Genomic DNA, 19,111 nt, shown 5'->3' on the forward strand with positions numbered 1-19,111 from the left:
AGGACTAGTTAGCAAATGAAGGCTATGAGTGTGAAACCCCATATATAAACTAGACTTTGGAAAACCGGTTCCTGTTCCTGACACTAAAACCAGTTGCCTGACTCCTGACTACCCCATGTTGTGTCACAGTAGAACTGTGTTCCATGGGATTTGCAATGGCTAATTTTTCAGAAGTAGATCGCAAGGCCTTTGTTTTAAGGTTCCTCTGGGTGGACCCCTACCTAACCTTTCTTTTAGCAGCCACGCACATTAACCCTTTGTTCCACTCTTAATTTGGAGTGTGGTTAATTGAATGATTGCATCAGGCTTATCCAGAACACGGTGACATGAAGCCATTTGAGTTCACTAGTTGCCAGTTGTAGTTTTCACCTAGTTAAAATGCCTCCCATGATTGTGTGTTGAAAGAGCTTTCCATGTGGTCTCTGTCGTCCTTGGGAGCTCCAGGCAATGGGTTGTAAGCCCACGCATGGCTTTCCTGCCTGGCTTACTTTCTGCGTGGTCACAGGCAGAGTCAGCCTGAGACCCGACCCCCAGGTGGAGGCTGCCAGCTGGTCTGTATAAGAGGCTGAAGCCACGTGGTCTCTGGCATGCTCTAGCTGGTGAGCGGGGCATAAGGGCAAAAGCCACATTGTTTAAAACGGGGGCCTGCTGGAAATTCAGTTATTTCTGGAATGACATGTATCCTGAGAAATAAGGAAAATGACGAGTTATGTGCTGGCAGGGGGTTGAGGGTCTGGGGTTGGGGGTCCTGTCTTGGTGGTCATGAATTTTGACAATAGCCCAGCACTGTGCAAATACACAAGGTCTTAACTATTGCTGCTGTGATTCCCCCCGCCGATGGCCTCCTTGCTCATCACTTTTTGCCTCATCGCCTCCTTAATTATGTTCTAATTCTCTTACAACTGCTATTTCTTGCCCTTTCAAGGGAACCTGTTCTCTTGAGTTAGAAAGCTTGTGTTAATTGCCCAGAGTGGGGCTCGGGTGTGGCAGGGGTGGGTGGCACCAGGCTGGCAGTGAAAGATGCAAAGGATGCAGATGAGCGCTACGTGCAGAAGGGCTTCATCCTCTCTGAGCCCTTAGCTCCCTTGGTGTAGGCCCCAGGCTAAGAATACAGCTGAGGGGGCTGATGTATTTCCTTCATTGCTTAGCTGCCACAGCAGGAATCTGACCTTGAAGCGGCTTTGATCGTTGTGCAGTTCAAGCTTCCAGCTACCTACTGGGGAGCTGGGTCTGCTGCCAGGCGTGGCCCATGTCAGAAAGCTGTCAGCGGCCCATGTAGCCAACACTCCAATTAGAACAGTGGATCTGCAAGGAACTTTGGGGCTTTTGATTCTGGTGTTCAGGTGATTCGGATGAAGGAAATTAGGAGGCATTGCTAGTTCAGGGGTCGAATTCTCACCTTCCATGTGGGAGACCAGGGTTCGATTGCCAGACAGGCCACCTCATGTGTAGCCACCACCTGTCTGTCAGTGAGGCTTATGTGTTGCTATGATGCTGAATAGGCTCGAGCAGAGTGCCCAGACTCAGAAGAACTAGGAAGAAAGGCCTAGCAACATGCTCCGAAAATCGGCCAGTGAAAACCCCCTGGGCACAGTGGTGCACTCCACAACTGGTCGTAGGAACAGCACAGGACTCGGCAGTGTTCCCTTTCATTGTGCACGGGGTTGCCATGAGTCGGGCCAACTCACTGGCAGCTAACAACAAAAACTACGGCTTGTGTAGAAGTTGACAGGTTTGCCACTTGGAATATTGGCCTTCCATTAGGTTCTGTCTGTATAAAGCCGGTTTGTAATTGACAGGTGTTTTTCATGCATCATAGTTCTTTCAACCCTAGTTACTTTTCTGTACAACTCATCGTTTTGCAGTAGCAGAGGACGGAAAACTATAGCCCGCCGGCCAAATCCTGCCCACTGCCTGAGTTTGTAAATAAAGTTTTATTGGAACACAGCCATGCCTGTTCATTTACACGCTTACTATGGCTGTGGCTACTTGAGTTGAGTAGTTGGGACAAAGACCATGTGGCCTGCAAAGTCTAAAATATTTACTGTCTGACCATTAACAGATAAAGCTTGCTGACCCTTGTGCTGAGGAATAGACATGAATTAATACCGAAGTTGTATCAAAATATTTCTGGAGTCCTGGCCTGTCCCCTAATAGTGTAGCTTGTGTAAACACTGTGGTACCCTGTTATAGCATTGCTTGGAGTGACCCATGTGGAGATGCCTTAAAAACTAAAGCCTTAAGTAGCAGTCGGTAAATGGTGTTTCTCCTGCCTCTCAACCTCAGCCTTTTACATAGGGTTATTTTTATTTGTGCTACTCTTTTAACAGAGCTTTTAAATCTACTCCTGTGTTATATACCTCATGTTAGAGAAGAGGAATTGAAGGCCAAAAATTGCAAAGTGGCTGTTCTGCTGGAACCCAGGACTGCCTCCCCAGGGCCTCCTGTGGGGTCACACACCTGCCGTTCCCAGGGTGTGTGCTATCTGCTTTCCAGAACTGCCCTGGTCATTAGTCTGTGCCAGCTCTGAGGAATGATTCTGGCCTGGAGCAAAGTCATAGGAATGTCAGAGTCTCAATAGGACACAGAAAGCTGATGCCGACAAGCGTTCTTGGGTCTTCAGCCAGCCTGTTGGGGCTGGGAAGGAGGCCCCTTTCTCCTGGCTTCTCTCTGTTTTTGGCTCTGTTCTTCCCTTGTTGCCCATAAGTGACATCTGATTAGATGACATTTGAGAACAGGAAAAGCCCTCTCTCTCTTTGCATTGCAGAAGCCCGGTGCTGATTCCATGATGCCAGCAGCTCTCTGGCTTTTGGAATCCTAACCCTTCACTTACCAACTGCTGTGTTTTCTTTATTTTGTAATCTTTTAAACTGGTTTCAATTATTTTAAATATTGCGTTATTGCATAAGAATATTCTCTTTATTAAAAAAAAAAAAATCACACCATGTAGATCCACTGAAAGACCCCTAGTTGGCCGTACTTGCTTTCATCCCGATTCCAGTGCCTGGGGTAGCCACTGATGGCAAGCAGTTTGACACATCTCTGTTAGATGTTTTTTCCTGTGAATACACACACACACACATTCATGTATGTGTAGTATTTTGGTGGGTGTTTGCTTAATGATACTATGTTGTATGTACAACTACACACCTCGTTCCCTTAAAGATCTTGTGAACATTTCATTTTCTAATTAATGATTTTTTTAAACTGCTCAGAGTATGCCATTTTAGGGATGTGCTTTCTTTTGTTTTCACCCATAGGAATAATGCAAAAATGAACACCCTTATTCATTTGAGTATATGCTCAAGTATTTATTCAGAATATAGCAGTTGAAATGTTTGGTCATTATGTATAGCCATTTAAAATTTTGAGTATGTTTTGCCAAATTGCTGGTCACAAAAGGATTATTATATATTAATTCCTGCCAACAATGTACACATTTACTATGCTGTTATCACTGGTCTTGATTTTTGCCAATCTTAGGGATAAAAATTGCTACCACACCCCTTACAGATTTGACTTGCATTTCTCTGGTTACGAGCGAGGCTGAGCACCTTTTAATACGTTTGTTGTCTATGCGTGTTTCCTTTGTAGATTGCCTGTCCGTCTGGCTTTTACATGTAGCTGTTTGGTCATTTGGGGTTTAATTTTGTGAATGATGTGAGCTCGAGATCTAATTTATTTATTTATTTGCCAAATGGATAGGAACAGCACTTATTATCTGTTGTATTTTTTTCTGATTTAGAATGATGCGTTTACTAAGTTTGCATGTGTAGTTCCATAATTTTAATTTATCCCATTGTTCTGTTTGCCTTTAATGGCTAATGCTGCGTCGTTTGAATTGCTACAACTTTATATATAAATACAAGCATTCTGTGTTTATATATTCTGCCTTCTGATAGGTGATGGTGATGTCCTGTCTCATTATTTTGTTGTGTTGTTTTGTTTTTGTTCATTTTGTGTTTTGGTTTGCTTGGTTCAAAAATTTCCTTGGTTATTATTTTTCATTGTCTTTTAGATGCATTTTAGAATTATTTTGTTAAATTTCATAAACACATCCTGTTATGATAAAGAGTCAGGATAACGTTGACTTTGTAGATTATTTGGGGGAGAATTGGTACCTTTCTAATTTGGAGCGTTTCTCTCCAGGAGCAGTGTGTGTTTCAGTTTCTTCGGCACTTCTTTCATGTCCTTCGGTGAAGTTTGTCTACCGTTTTGGTGTTTTCTTCACACCTCCCCAAGAATCGCTTTATTTTTGTCATATATGTAAATATTTTTCTATTTCAATAATCACTGCTCTTATCAGTATTAATTCAATTAATTTTTGGACTTATTTCATTCTTTGGCTTCTTGAGTTGAAAACTTAGTTTATTCCTTTTTGGTACTTTTCTAGTGAATGTATCTACTACATATAGTCTCCTCTGAATACTGCTTTGACCACATCCCTCAGGTTTGAAACAGAGTTTTCCCAATGTCTTGTCTTACTGAAGAGATTCTTACTTTTCATTTCAAGGGACTGTTTATAATATTATTTTTAAATTTCCAGATTTATTTTGACTAGTTTGTTATTTTTAATTTCTCATTCCTGTTTTCCTTTAGTTGTGCCTATGTAATTTCTGCTTTCTTTGAGAGTTATTGAGTTTTTTTGTTGTTGTTGCCTAATACATGGTCAGTTTGGGGAACTGTCCCATGTGTGTTTGAAAATAATTTATAGCCTCTGTTAATTGGATACAAATTTTTTGTATGGCTATTAGATTGAGTTTGTTAATTCTGTTACGTAAAATACCTATATTTTTCCTTATTCTTGATGTACTTGAATGATCTGTCTGAGAGAGATGCTGGAGTCTTCTGGTATGATTGTGGCTTTGTCAATGATCTTTTCCTTTATACTTTTTAAAGGCTGTGTTCGTATGTAAATAATAATGACTGTTATGTCTGCTTGGTAAACTGGATCTTTCACCACTGTGTCTAGTTTGATGCTTTCCAGTTTAAATTCTGTTTTGTGTGATGCTCTTACCACTGCATCTGCTTTCTTTTTGTTAGTGTTTGTTTGGTATCTCTTTTTAAAATCGTTTTATTTTCAACTTGTTTGTTTTAGGTGTATCTTATGTATCATGGTGTAGCAAGGACGATTTAATCCAAGACGAAATTCCACGTCTTATAATCAATGACTTGAACCCATTCACATATATGGTGACTGATGATACAATTGGACTTACTATCTTAATACATGTGTTTTAGCTATTGTGCTTATGGCTGAAAGCCTTCTTCTTCACCTTTGTATCCCTAGAGTCAAGCAGAGGGCCTCGTGTTAAACAGTAGGTATTTAACAGATGCTCACTGAATAAAAACTTCCTTCCCCTAATTCTGATTTGACTTAGGAAACAGCTTGTTGCAACAGAGCTCAGTTGTAATGGGGTTGGGTCTAAAGTTCAAACTATCGATGAATGAAATTTCAAGAAGGATTTAGTTACATTGTAAATCTAAGGAAATTCTCCCATTCATGTAGATTTCACATGTCAGATTTTGAGTTTTCTGTAAATATGAGGTCTGGTAGTGGTTCCTGCTGATAATGAAGGTGGAGCTGAGGACTGAGTAAAGTGATCTCAGACTTGGAGAAGAAAATCAAGGATATCATCTTCACCAGCCATGCCCCTTCTGGCTGTGCACACTGAAGGACATTTTCTAACAAAAGTGCTATCACTTGGCTGTTCTAGCTCAGTGTTTTGTCTCATATTTCTTTGTGTTTCCAGCTGCACCTACCAGAGGGCTGGATAATTGGTCGATTAAAAACTATGGCAACATTAGTTTTATCGAAGATTGCCCTTCCAAAAGAACCACTACGCTGGGTAAAGAAAGACAGATTTAATTAAGGATATATAAAATAAAATCAGGATGGCTCACAACCCATTAGACATCTTTTCATAACTTAATTGACAGACATTGAAAAATTAAAAGAAGCATATGTTGTGTTGTAGTGGAAAGAGCACAAGATTGGGAAAAGGGCCTCCCAGACTTGGCTGTGTTGCTTGGGATCATCAGAATGTGTCCGGAAATCTTTTTCTATACAAAGGAGCTGGATTAGTTGATCTCTCGGTTTCTTCCAACTCTAAAATACTTCCAACCGGTGTCTGGGAAATCTTATCTGAAACTCAAGTAACAGTTGACCTAACCACTGCCCTTAAAATTCAGCCATGAGCTACTTTACAACTAAAACCAGGTTCATCTTACTCAGTTATTGATTGTAAACTTTCCAGAGTTCATAGATTTGAATGCTGTATTAAGCCTGCTGTGTGTTTCATTAAGCCATTATACATTAGCCAGCTACTGAGCTAAGAGGACAGAAACCTGTAGCTTCTCCAGTTGTGTTCCCTTGTTTAGGGAAGTGGCCACCTCGGTCATTCCTTGGCAATTGGAAGAAAGGATGTAGATGGCAGGGCCAGATGCAGACTTTCTAGGCAGGCACTGTAGATCTATTTGTGTCATGCTACATGGACCCAGTTTGTTTTCTCTTCTCCCTTCTTTCCTGGAATGACTACAATTTGTGGTAGATGATGAACTGGAGAGGTGATGGGGTGCCATCCTTCTTTCCAGAATTTTGGTTGGAAACTTGGAGATTTGATCTAAGGTTCCAAACCAAAATCAAACCCATTGCTGTGAAGTCAATTTTTGACTCATGGTGACCTCATGTGTTACCGAGTGGAACTGCTCCATAGGGTTTTCTTGACTATAATCTTCACAGGAACAGATCACTAGGACTTTTCTTCCATGGCACCAGTGGGTGGATTCAAACCACCAACCTTTAGGTTAGTGGTTGAGTGCAAACTATTTGTGCCACCAGAGACCCTGTGATCGTAAGGTTAAGGGTTCAAAAGATGAGAAATTCTAAGCCATGATCCTATCTTGAGGTTTGATCAAAAGAAAACTGCCCTTTGCAGGGCTAAGGTCAAGAAGTGACACAGCTTGGCCAACCAAGTGGACTTCCATAGTTCTACAAACCATACTCTTCCCCATCAGCATTCTCTTCCAACTGGGTCTAGAGTTAGTTTTGGCTCCAACACCATTTTCTTCTTCCCAGTCATCTCATGATTACTACACCATTAGCCTTGGGAAATGCGGATAATTCAAACGGTGGTTTTTCAACTATTCTTCTTGGGATTTAGCACTTCTAATAAGCCCTTCAAAGGCCTTTTGGCAAGAAGGCGAAAGGCCAAAGGGAGCTCTGAGCGAGACTCAGGTCTGCTTTAACATGCACACACCTCTGTGGCAAAAAGACTGGAAGGAAATTCAGTATAATTTTACCTGTTATTTACTCTTTGTGGTGGAACTGTAGATATTGTCTTATAACTCTTTTCTAATATTTGTACAACTAAACATGTACTGTTACATATTTTTTTTCAAAAGAAATCGTGACAGTGGATTGTCTGATTTCTGCCAGGAAAGAGGGCTCTGCTGCCTAGAAGGGCTGTGACTTCTCGCGGTCCTGGTGCATCTGGCCCCATGTTCCTTGTAGTGGAGCCCTCTCCTGACCATGGCTGACTTTGCTAACTGAATGTCTCTTCTCTCCAGAATGGCTGCAGTCTGTCCAGGCCACCATGATCCTGTCCGTTATCTTCAGCGTTCTGTCCTTGTTCCTGTTCTTCTGCCAGCTCTTCACCCTCACCAAGGGGGGCCGATTTTACATCACCGGAATCTTCCAAATCCTTGCTGGTAAGTGGCGGGCAGTAAAGTCCATGTGGAAACTAGACATATCCAAGGCTCCAGGCTGGTCAGTTAGTAGAAGAATGTGACCCCAGAATGGCCGATAATGTGTGTGTGTGTGTTTGTATTTGTACACATGTAACTCAGAATTTTGAGACTCTTCACTTATTCGTGAAATGAGGTGCGTGGGAAAGAAGGTGCATGGGACCTTTGGGAGGAATGTCCCCAACCACGCCAGACCTATCTCTAGAAATGAACGTACAATCTGGACAAATTATAAGTGATTGCTGAGGATATAAATAGAGCAGAGGCCAGTCTTGAGGGCTGTTTCTTATAGATTACTCTGTGCTCCAAGGAACCATCCCTGCGTCAGTGTAGAAAATGGCCCCTATGTGCTCAGAGCTGGCAAGGATGTTCTCAGGTATGTGTTTCCTACCTGTAAGCAGTGCTGAAGTCAAACAGACAAATTCCTGCTCTCTTATGCGCCAGGCTCTAGATCCACTGGGCTGTGACCTAATGTTGCCATCCTCTGATTCTTGATCTTGGCACCCATTTGGAACATGCCATCATTCCCAAACATGGGGCCACGACAACACACAAAAACACATGGGAAATCTCCTTCTTCTCCTCTCTAAAATGTCTTCAAGCTCTGCTTTGGGTAGGTTATTCTAGAGGCAGCTGTATCATCATATCCACAGTGCGAAGAGTCTTAGAAGCGTCCATCGCAGCAGAGGGTGACATCTTTCAACTTTTTCTTTTGGACAACATCTTGCTTCATTGACTTACCCTTCTGCCCATTGACCACCGGCTGACTCAATCAACAGGGCATTGGCAGGAAGTAAGAGGCCAATATGGTGGTGAATTCTACAACCCAAGCATATAAATCAAACTCCACTTGTAACAGAGCACCTCTAGGTCTGGGAATGCTGGCAGCAGTAGTACTGTGAGGTGTTCCCAGTTCTGCCACCCTGAGTAGGCAAAGGACACAGCACCTCCTGTTTTAGGTGGTGTCTGAATTTACATGGTGCTGCGTCACCGCCCTGTGAAAACAGCGCACGCGTCCTTGATGGATGAATGGACAGATTTAGTGGCTTGGACAGGGTTTTCTGGGGAGACACAGCTGGATGCTGAGTGTCGAGGACCTTTTCTAGAAGCCAGAGAGTCACCCTTTCCTATAGAAAGGATTAAACTGGAGAGCCACTTCTCACTAACAGTTCAACACACCATTTCAGTGTTCATGGCTGTGGGATTTCAAAATTAAACAGTTCTTTGCCCCTTGCACAGGTTTTATTATATTAAGCCAAGCTCCTGGTTGGTTGCCAGTGTTGTTAAATTACAAATAATGGAGTAACATGTCATTTCTAGGTACTTTAGAAGCAAAGGGTTATCATGATTCCCTTCATTTCCAGAGGTAACGCAGAAAACTGAAATGTATTCTGGGGTTTCTGTTTTGGCTTACTGTTTATAGATGAAAGTATTCATTGCGCTAATGGTTGTATCTTTAAGATAAATTAATATAGATTTATGAACCAGAAGTTTCATGCAGTATACTTAATCTCTGAGCTTGTTATTTCAAATGAGTAAACTAGGCTGGGAGAGGGTAAATGAATGCCCAGCGTCACTAGCTCACGGCAGGGACCATGTAGCCCTTCCATCCCCGGCACCCATACCATGTGGACTGAATAGAGAGAGATGCCTTTTTATATTTAAGAGATGCAGAATCCACCAACATTTTTAAGGAATGTAAAATCCAAGACACAAAACGATTTCTATATTATTTTTTACTGAAACAGATTTACAGTGAAAGAAATGTCAGTTTGTACCATTCACCATCTCTGAGGTTACAAGCATCTGTGCTGAGTCAGAACGTGTACTGTTGGAACAAGTCAAACTAAAAATATTGGACTAAGAAGAGCTAAGTTACCATGGAAGGGCTTTTTCAGAGCTGGTACCCGCTTCCTCTGCATCCTGCCCACTGAGATATCTCAGTCGTACATTCTCTACTAGTGTCTTTTTAGCTATGTCTTTTTAGACTTCAGAGCCATTGTCTTACACGTTGCGAATGCATCGTAGGCTCTGCTCTGGAGTGTTAAGTATTTCACGTCAGCCACAAAACCTTAGGTGTTGAGATTTTCTAATCTTCCAAAGGGTATTTGCTAATCTATACTTGTTTCTCTGCTTTGATTCTCCTCTGAGTTCATTACAAGCATTTTGGAACTCTGATATTTAAAAAAAAAAAAAACTTCTAAATTTAAAAGCATGTGATTTGCTCGTCTGTTATCCCCTCAGATCTAGCTTATCTCTCACAAGACCTGGTTTTCAGTTAGCCAGTTTAGCAATCCGCATGTGAATGAGAGGGTACCCTGACTGGAAGTGCTGAGCCAGAATATAGCTTGTAACTTATAAGTCCTCAGGATGGTGTTCTCAGTCAGCGTCATTTGAAAGTTAGTCTTCCCAGAACCTCCTATCTCTAGAATGTTTCATTTGACATTGTTGTAATTTTTCCACTAAAGCTTGAAAATAAAGAGTAGGGTCTTCCTTAGAGATTTCCTGACTTCTTTACTATTTAATGATTGTAAATCAACTGTGGTGTGTGCTCACGCACGTGTGTATGTGTGTGTTTCCCAAGTTAGAGCCTACGATGGAGCCAGCAACTAGGGAGAAAATCAGGGCAGGGCTGTTGGAGATGAGAGCTGGTGACAGCCTGAGAAGTGATACCTTAACATCAAGGAGCAGATCAGAAGAGCTCAAGGAAATAAGAAAACAAAAACCTGAGAGGAGAGGAAGGGAGGGTGAAGGAAGATGAGAGATCCTCCAGAAATCACCGTCTGTAAACCACGGAGTCTGCCGGCCACAGCGTGCTGCTTCCATGCAGGGCACGGGCACCTTCAAATCCTAAAGTGTTTTCAGTGAAAACCACCAGCATGTTTGCTGAGTCCTCAGAGTGGCTGAGTTAGACTGGATTATCTCTGCATAGCTTCCTTCTGGAAGGGCCAAGCTCTGGTCTTTATAGATCATAGACATGAACTTGTAAGAAAAGCAGATGAAAGGTGTCGGGTTCTTCCGGCTGACGGGGGGTTTAGGGTTGTTTCTGCCTCTTTCTAGATTACAGGTCTACCTGATTTGCTGCCTCATCCCCTTTTCCATTTCATAATAAAACACCAGTTCTCAAGTTAAAGAACTGTCTTTCCTTGATTATATACTTCATAGGTTGGCAGGAGACCCTGGTGGTGTAGTGGTTAAGTGCTATGGCTGCTAACCAAAGGGTCGGCAGTTCACATCCAGCAGGCGCTCCTTGGAAACTCTATGGGGCAGTTCTACTCTGTCCTATAGGGTCGCTATGAGTCGGAATCCACTCAACAGCACTGGGTGTGGTTTTTAGGTTGGCAACTCCCTGAAGAGGTTGAGGGGTCTCTTCATCTAGTTCAGTGAGTCTCATTAGACGCTCATCGGAATCACCTGGGGTGCTTTTTAAAAACACCAGTGCCCAGGCCTCATCCCCAGAGATTCCAATTTAACAGCTTTGGGGTGGGGCTGCTCCCTTTGTGACTCTAATGATCATCCAGGTGAGAACTACTCTGTAGTCATTAACTGCCCTCTCAGCCCACTATGGAGCCCTGGTGGCACAGTGGTTAAGAACTTGTCTGCTAATCAAAAGGTCAGCAGTTCAAATCCACCAGTCGTTTTTTTTTTGGAAACCCTGTGGGGTAGTTCTCCCTTGACCGATGGAGTTGCTATGAGTTGGTTTTTTTAAGCCACTGTAGGAGTCCCTGGGTGGTGCAAACGATTGAGCACCCAGCTGCTAACTGAAAGACTGGAGGTTTGAATCCCCCCAGAAATGCCTCTGAAGAAAGGCCTGATGAGCTATTTCAGAAAAATCAGCCTTTGAAAAACCTTACGGAGGACATTTCTATTCTGACATCCATGGGGTCATCGTGAGTCAGCATCGACTCCATGGTAGCTGGTATGGTTCCCCATAGACAGCTGATCCCACTCATGGGCCATAGATTCTCCTAAACCCTTTCTTTGAGGAGGGCCATCCCCATCCTATATCTGGGTTTTGGAGTCATTCTCATTTTCAGAGCCTGTAGCCATATGTTCCCAGAGAGTAGCTATCCTCACCTTAGCTCTGTTGGTTTAGGTTACACTAGATGAAAAAACACACGGAATTCATGTAAATACAGACCTGAAAGGAAAGATTTATTTCACTACTTGCACCCAGTACTAGCTCCCTGCATAGAGGGCCACCTATAGAGGACCCTGATTAACTGTTTGCTGGATGATTGGATGGTTGTGTTCCCTTGGCAGACTCCAACTCGGGTCCAGTGTGTACTTCCTACTTATTGTAATCAAGAACAGAAAAGATAATAGAAGAAGACTCCTGAGCTTCGTTTTTTCCATATGTTTTGTTCCTGTAGTTTTAGGCAGATCAATATATTCAATAAAAAAAAAAAAAAACTTTTTTTTTTTTTTTTCAATACTTAGAAGGAAAGAATGGGGAGGATTAATAAAAGCACAATACCCTACTTGTTCTGAATGGCTCAGACAGCTTGTGTTGGGCTCCACGTTTAGGCACCCATGTTAGGAGTGAATCATTGCAGGTGGTCACTGGCCATGCCCAGGTCAGAGTCCAGCAGTGCTGTGGTGACTTTGTGGCCGCACTGGGCACTTGGGGTGCTAGAATGGTAATGGGGCCAGTGGGAGCACAGGAGGGATCTGGGTAGGTCAGACTCAGAGCCCAAACTGTGCAGGGTGACAGGCCCTACAGCCTCTTCCTGTACCACCTGTTACCCTAAGGATGAGCCTGGAGTGAGGCAAGGCACTCACTCATCAAGCCAGGTGGTGACCTACTTGCCTTTTACTGGCTCCCTGGTCTCACTTTACATTCACTTTGTGGCCAGCTTTGCTCTGGCTTCTTCCCTAGGCTCTCAGATGAGACTGCTTTGCAGAGGCCACCAGTGTCCACTTCGATGTCTTTAATTTTCGGGATCACCTCACCCTTTTTAATACTGTCAACTACTCCCTGCTTGAACCTCTTTATTCCCTTGGTTTCTAAGATAGCATCATTTTCCCAGTTGTTAGCTGCTGTTGACTCATGGCGACGCATGTACAACGGAACAGAACACTGTCCGGTTCTCAATCAGACAGTGTTCTATTGTGATCTGTAGGATTTTCACTGGCTAATTTTCAGAAGTAGATCTTCAGGCCTTTCTTCCTAGACTATCTTAGTCTGGAAGCACCACTGGAACCTGCCCACCAGGGGTGATCCTGCTTGTTTTTGAAATAACCAAATGTTGGTGGCATAGCTTCCAATATCGTAGCAACATGGAAGTCACCACAGAACCACAAACTGACAGATGAGTGGTGGATTTCCCAGTTGCCCAAGTTCAAAAACCAGGTAGTCATGCTAGACCGCTGTCTCCCCATCACCCCATCCCTGATCTGTTCCTGATTTCTGCCATCAGGTAGCACCTGGCGTAGGCATTATCACGTCCATTGTTTCCTCTTAACCCACTATGCTGTGGCAGCTATTTAAAAGCCTCCTCATTCATCTTCCTGCCACTTGTCTCTTCTCTCAGATCCACACCACTTCCCTTTTTCACACTGCTGCTGAGTGATCTTTTAAAAACACACATCTGATCGTGTTTCCCTCTGTTTAAAGTCCCTTAGAGGCTTCTCATCACAACTTCCTTAATACACCATTAAGGCTTTCTCTTTCCTGACTCTTAGTGAGCTTTCCAGCCTCATCATGTGAGGCTCTGTTTTTGGGACCTGCTGGTGGCTTCCACCAGGCTTGCTCAGTCTTCTTTGCCTCCCTCATGCTGTTCCTTCTACCTGAAATTCCCCTCCCACCTGTCTTCACCTGGCTCACTGTCACACATCCTTTAGACCCATGTATCAAAAGGATGTCATCTCCCCCCGTAAGGCCTCTCCGATCCCCCAGTTTGAACTTGGTGCCCATCCATGTCCTCGGGGCACCTAGTGTGTTTCACTCTCTTTAAGTCACATCAGACTGTACTGAACACATCTGCTGACATGTCTGTGTTCGGGCGACACCCCTGAAGGTAGGGACCATATCCCATTTATCTTCGTTCTCTCCACACCCAGACGCGTTGCCTGCACGTAGTTCTTGTTAGCTGCTGTGGAGTCGACCCTGACTCTTGGTGACTTACGTGTAACAGAGTAAACCATTTCCTGGTCCTGCATCATCCTGATAATCGGTGGCCACCATTGTGGCTGTTGTGCCAGTCCATCTCACCAAGGCTCTCCCTTACCCTTGTTGGCACTCTGCATCACCAAACATGATGTTCTGTTCCAGCGATTGGTCCCTACTGATGAGGTATCCAAAGCGAGTTGGACAGTGTTCTGTTGTGATCCGTAAGGCTTTCCATTCATTAAGTGCTTACTGAACCAAACTGAATGGACATAAAGACACAGAGAATTCTCTCAGTTTCTTTCTCTGCCTTTGGCCCCTTGGTTGCTCCCAGGGCTTTGAACTGACTTGTTCTGATTTGACCCCCCTGCCGAGAATTTGCATTGCCACCCAGATATACTGAATCACAGTCTACAGTTTAATAAGATGCCCAGGTGGCTCTTATGTATGATAATTGCTCTGCAGTAGAGCAGTGGGTCTGAAAATTTATCATATGTAAGAATCACCTGGGTATCTTGTTAAAATGTAGATTATGATTCAGTATCACTGGGGTGGAAATTCAAATTATCAGCAGGGGTTTGAACCAGAATGAACTGATCGGAAGCCCCGGTCTTGAGACTTCTTCTTCAAGAGGGCGTTGGGAAGACTTCTCAGGAAGCTGTTGCAGACCCAGCCATCTGAGACAGGTGGGAATGACTACGACTTCAGTGATCAGCACTTGGATGTTGTGTGGATAGGGCCAGTGTCCTTGTGACTGCAGCTGACCTACATTCCTGGACTTGGGCCCCTCCCAGGGTTTCCAGGCCACTACCGAAGTGCAGATGGCTCATCTCTTGTGTCAGGAGCCTGGCTTCCCCCACCGTGGTGGACCTCTAGAACGCGTTCCCGCCGACTGGTTGCTAAAAAAGCAAGTCGCGGTACACGTACAGGGAGGAATTTGGCTTTTGGGGCCTATGTTGTATGTCATTAACTGCTCTGCCCTGAGTGGACCTCAGGGCTCATTTATTGCTTTACATCCAAACAGTCTTATAATAATATATTCCCCTAAAACGTCAGTCTCCTGACAACAATAATTATAAAATGTTGTCCTCTCTTTGGCTTTGCAAGTATCTAAACTTATTGCATATCACAGTTAAGTTTAAATTTATTCATTTCTGAGATTCTGTCATGGCAAATGTTGTGCAAATTAAACCATCCAGTTAGTCACTGCGCTGGTTTATCCTGCTGCCCCTGGCCTCTTGGTCAAAGTCAGAACCTGGTATTTTCTTCTTGCACAGCTATGGAGACATTGCTTATCCCAGGGCAGGTTAGGACACAGCCCTCCTTTGGAAGCTCTGCCATCAAGATAAGCCTTGTCCTACCGTTTTAGTTTCTGATTGATGGGAATGGCTAATTCACTCAGCTGCTAACTGAAAGATTAGAGGGTCGAGTCTACCCATAGGCACCTCAGAAGAAAGGCCTGGTGATCTAATTCTGAAAATTCAGCAGTTGGAAACCCTCCAGAGCACACTGCTACTCCGACACACGTGGGGTTTGCCGTGAGTCAGAGTCGAGTTGACCAGATGGCGACTTGCTAAGCTGGCTCTACACCTTTAGCACTGTGTTAGCGTCTTACTTTCTGCTTACCCTTCCTTGGACAAGCTTCCTTTTTTATAGCCCTGCCCCCGTTCAGGTAGGTCAGCCATAGTTCAAGATACAGCTTCAATATTTCTTCAGGACAAGATAGAGCACTTTAGAGAGGTGAGATGTGGGACAGTGCGGGAAGATATTTGAGGTTCACAAATTTCAAGGCAAATAAAGTGTGTTCCCAGCAGATCGAAACTGCTGTTTTCTTGAACAACAATTCACCAGCCATGGTTTCCCTTCAGACACAGACATCTCTGCTATCTGCTGAATTTTCTGTAGGTAGCAGGTCCTGGCCCTGATCCCACTATAATCCCAAGCCTATTGTGTGGCTTTCTCAGTGGGGGCCGATTGAGCGGGAGTTTTCTCCTTTGCCTTGCAAAAGAAAAGTCTTATCAGGCTGGTTTATGGACCATATTCTCACTTCTGCACTTTATTCAAACAAAGTTGCAGTGTCTGGTCAAATAGCAGCCCAAATAACAGGGAGGTTAGATGTAGGTGGTCTGGGCTGTGGGGAGCTTTGGAGCCTCATGGATCCCACATGGCATGCTGGCTTTATAATGGAGTCACTCAGAGCCTCTCAAAGGCCCTGCTTTTAGGAGGGAACAGACCAGGCTTTGTGCAGTTCACTGGGCCCCCACCCCCTGCAGAGAGACTGTCTTCTTGGTCACGGATGGTTGGGCTTGAACTTGGCTGCTCTACAAGGCCCAAGGTGGAGGCTTTTCTTCTCTTCCCACACCAAAAGGCTGCACTGGTGGGCAAGGGAGGGTGGCTTTACCTCCCTGTGTATTTGATGCCTTTTCAGCCCAGACTTGATGCTTGAGTTAAAGCCCTGGGGCACGAAGAAGTGTTGAAAGGGACACGGTGAACATGCACTTGCCATTGACAGTCTCTCCCTCTGCGTCTTTGTTTCCTCCTCTTGGCATCTCCTTCCTTCCTCATTTCTTCCTCATGCTCTTCTTCCTGCCCACACTTCCCTTTGTATGCCTGGTGATGTCCATGAGCATTGCCCGGGGGGACCACAGGCCCAAGTGCTTTTGCCATGGCACAGCTCAGACAATGATAGCACCCCCTTCACTGTCCTTGGATTCTGTAATGCCCCCGTGCACTGATAGAGTGAGTGGCTCATGGGGTCCGAAGGGCTTCCACACCCAGCCACCCTTGGAGAGAGATAGGCAGTTTATCTTGTAACCTGCGTTCTTTCTATCCGCCTCTGTGGCTTGGAGGTTGGTGACAGTTAAAGGAAGAAGAAGTGGGGTGGAAAGCATGACGGGGGCCCTAAGACATGATGCCTGGATCACTTCCCTTGGTGCTGTGTTTTAGAGCCCCCTTCTCTCAGTTCTGGCCCTAGGAGCAGATTCCTTCCACAGCCAGAAGGCTCTCTCACAGAATCATGTATCCTTCCTGCTGCTTCTCCCCAAGAAGCCAAGACTGGGAGTTCTCGTGTGTGGTGTGTGTGTTTTGGAGAGTAGTATCATGGCTGATGAGAACAGCAGGGAGCACGTGGGCAGGGGCCATGGTCTAGTGGGTCTGGTGGCTTCATTGGGGATGGCGGAGGGGCTCCCCACAGTGCCCTCTCACCTCTCATCCCCTCCTCCCCCAGGTCTGTGTGTGATGAGTGCAGCATCCATCTTCACGGTGAGGCACCCAGAGTGGCATCTCAACTCTGACTACTCCTACGGCTTCGCCTACATCCTGGCCTGGGTGGCCTTCCCCTTGGCCCTGCTCAGCGGTGTCGTCTACGTGATTTTGCGGAAACGTGAATGAGGCGCCCAGACAGACCCTCTGAGTGTCTGAGCATACACAGGGAAGGGAGGAAGGAAACCAGAAAAAAAAAAAAAAAAAAAAGAGCTATCCAAAACTCAAACCAAACCAAACCAAAAGTAGAGAAGGGGGGTTACTGTTGATTAAAGATGTATATAATATCTACGGTTTATAAAACCTATTTATAACACTTTTTACATATATGTACATAGTATTGTTTGCTTTTTATGTTGACCATCAGCCATGTGTTGAACCTAAGGGAGTATCTAAAGAACTTTAAATCCTAACAGTATAATCAAGCTCAGTATTTCTGTTTTGTTTTTTGTTTTGCCTGGAAATGACAAAATAACTCCATCTCACCCTTTCCCTTTTATTGGAAAGAAAAGACCTCCCTCCCGCTCCACCTCATTTAGAAAACCAAAGTGTGGGTCCAAGCCCCAGATGGCCAGATGCCCTTTTATTGTGGGTGACCCAGTGCATTAAAAATGGACATCCACTGCCTGGACCTCTGTGTGAAGTCTTAACACACACACGGACAAAATTCCCCCAAACTGGAGCTCTTGGCACAAACACAGCTGTGGCTTTGGGATCCTCGCCCTTCTGGGTGGGTGTTCCCACCATGCATCTAAAGGAGAAATCAGTGACAACAAACCTGTGAAATGGTGCTATGTATTTACCATTCCTTGTTATCACTAATCATCTAAACGACTCACTGGAAATTCAATTAACAACTTTACAACATAAAGTAGAATGGAGGCCTGCATAATTTTGTGTAATATAAATGGTTTATAACCCCCGTTGTACCTAGCTAGGCTGCTATTATTACTATAATGAATAAATAATAAGCAAAGCCTTGATCTCGCCCACAATTTTCTTACAGTCAGAGCTTCGGGACAAGCCTCTAGACCTCCTGAGGCCATGAGTTTCCCAGGCTTCGCTGGGTCTAGACTGTTCTCTGCCTCCAAGGACTGTCTGGCAATGACTTGTATTGGCCACCAACTGTAGATGTATATACGGTGCCCTTCGGATGCTAAGACTCCAGACCTTTTTTTTTTTTTGGCTTTGCTTTTTCTGATTTTATACCAACTGTGTGGACTAAGATGCATTAAAATAAACATCAGAGTAACTCACTGGTATCTACTGGATTTTTGTGGGGCCTGGGGCATGGTACAAATTATAGTATGGTGAAGAGCACCTGAGGACAGCAAGGTTGTTCTGATCTTGGCTGGAGCAGGATGCTGAGGGACAAAAAGCACAGCTTTCTTCCGGGCTACAGAGAGCACACCATGTCTTCAGAAGCCTGTACAAACGTGTGATGGTGGGAGGGGCGTGGGGGTTGGAGCTGAAATTGAAGTTATAGGGATTGGAAGGGATTTGGGCGTTCATTTAGCTCTGCCCTCTCTCGCTGTTCTGAGGTGACCTATGTGGGGAGCTCACAGATATTTAACTGTCAGGAGGAAGGGAGGCATGACAGGTGAAAGCTCTAAATGATGGTGACTTCATAGGATGGTAGTTGCACCAGCTGAGCTCCTAAAAGCATCTTTAGGGAACAGATGTGTCATCCACTTGTCTTCTGGGCCCTTCCATCCATGGACATTTTATTGTGTATCTGCAGTATATTAAGCCAAGGATGCACTCAGTGTTCTTCAGTATTTACTGAGCACCTTCTCTGTGGTGGCACCAGAGATCAAAAAGGAATGACGTAATTCTTAACCTCAAAAGGTCGCATTGTAGTGAGAGACGCAATGTAAACAAATAACCATATTAAGGTAGGGTTAAGAGCACGGACGTTAGACAGCCTTGGTTTGAGCTTGCCCTCTGCCGCTTACTGCATGAGGCTCAATAAGTTACTTAAACTCTCTAAGATTC

General features: G+C 44.4%; 1 protein-coding gene across 7 annotated transcripts in view; it reads left to right on the forward strand.

Moving 5' to 3' along the window:
• Window positions 1-19,111, forward strand: part of PMP22 (peripheral myelin protein 22) — a 332,912-nt gene that overhangs the window by 22,581 nt on the left and 291,220 nt on the right. For 6 of the 7 annotated variants that reach the window (XM_049861564.1, XM_049861563.1, XM_049861565.1 and 3 more), the window contains exon 4: window positions 7,570-7,710. In XM_049861564.1, coding sequence (XP_049717521.1) covers window positions 7,570-7,710 — 141 coding nt within the window. Of the gene's footprint in view, window positions 1-7,569; window positions 7,711-17,081; window positions 18,521-19,111 lie in introns of those variants that run through there. The other variant, XM_049861568.1, reaches the window with a different exon arrangement.

The sequence above is a fragment of the Elephas maximus genome, chromosome 19 (assembly GCF_024166365.1).
Source record: "Elephas maximus indicus isolate mEleMax1 chromosome 19, mEleMax1 primary haplotype, whole genome shotgun sequence".
Lineage (NCBI taxonomy): Eukaryota > Metazoa > Chordata > Mammalia > Proboscidea > Elephantidae > Elephas > Elephas maximus.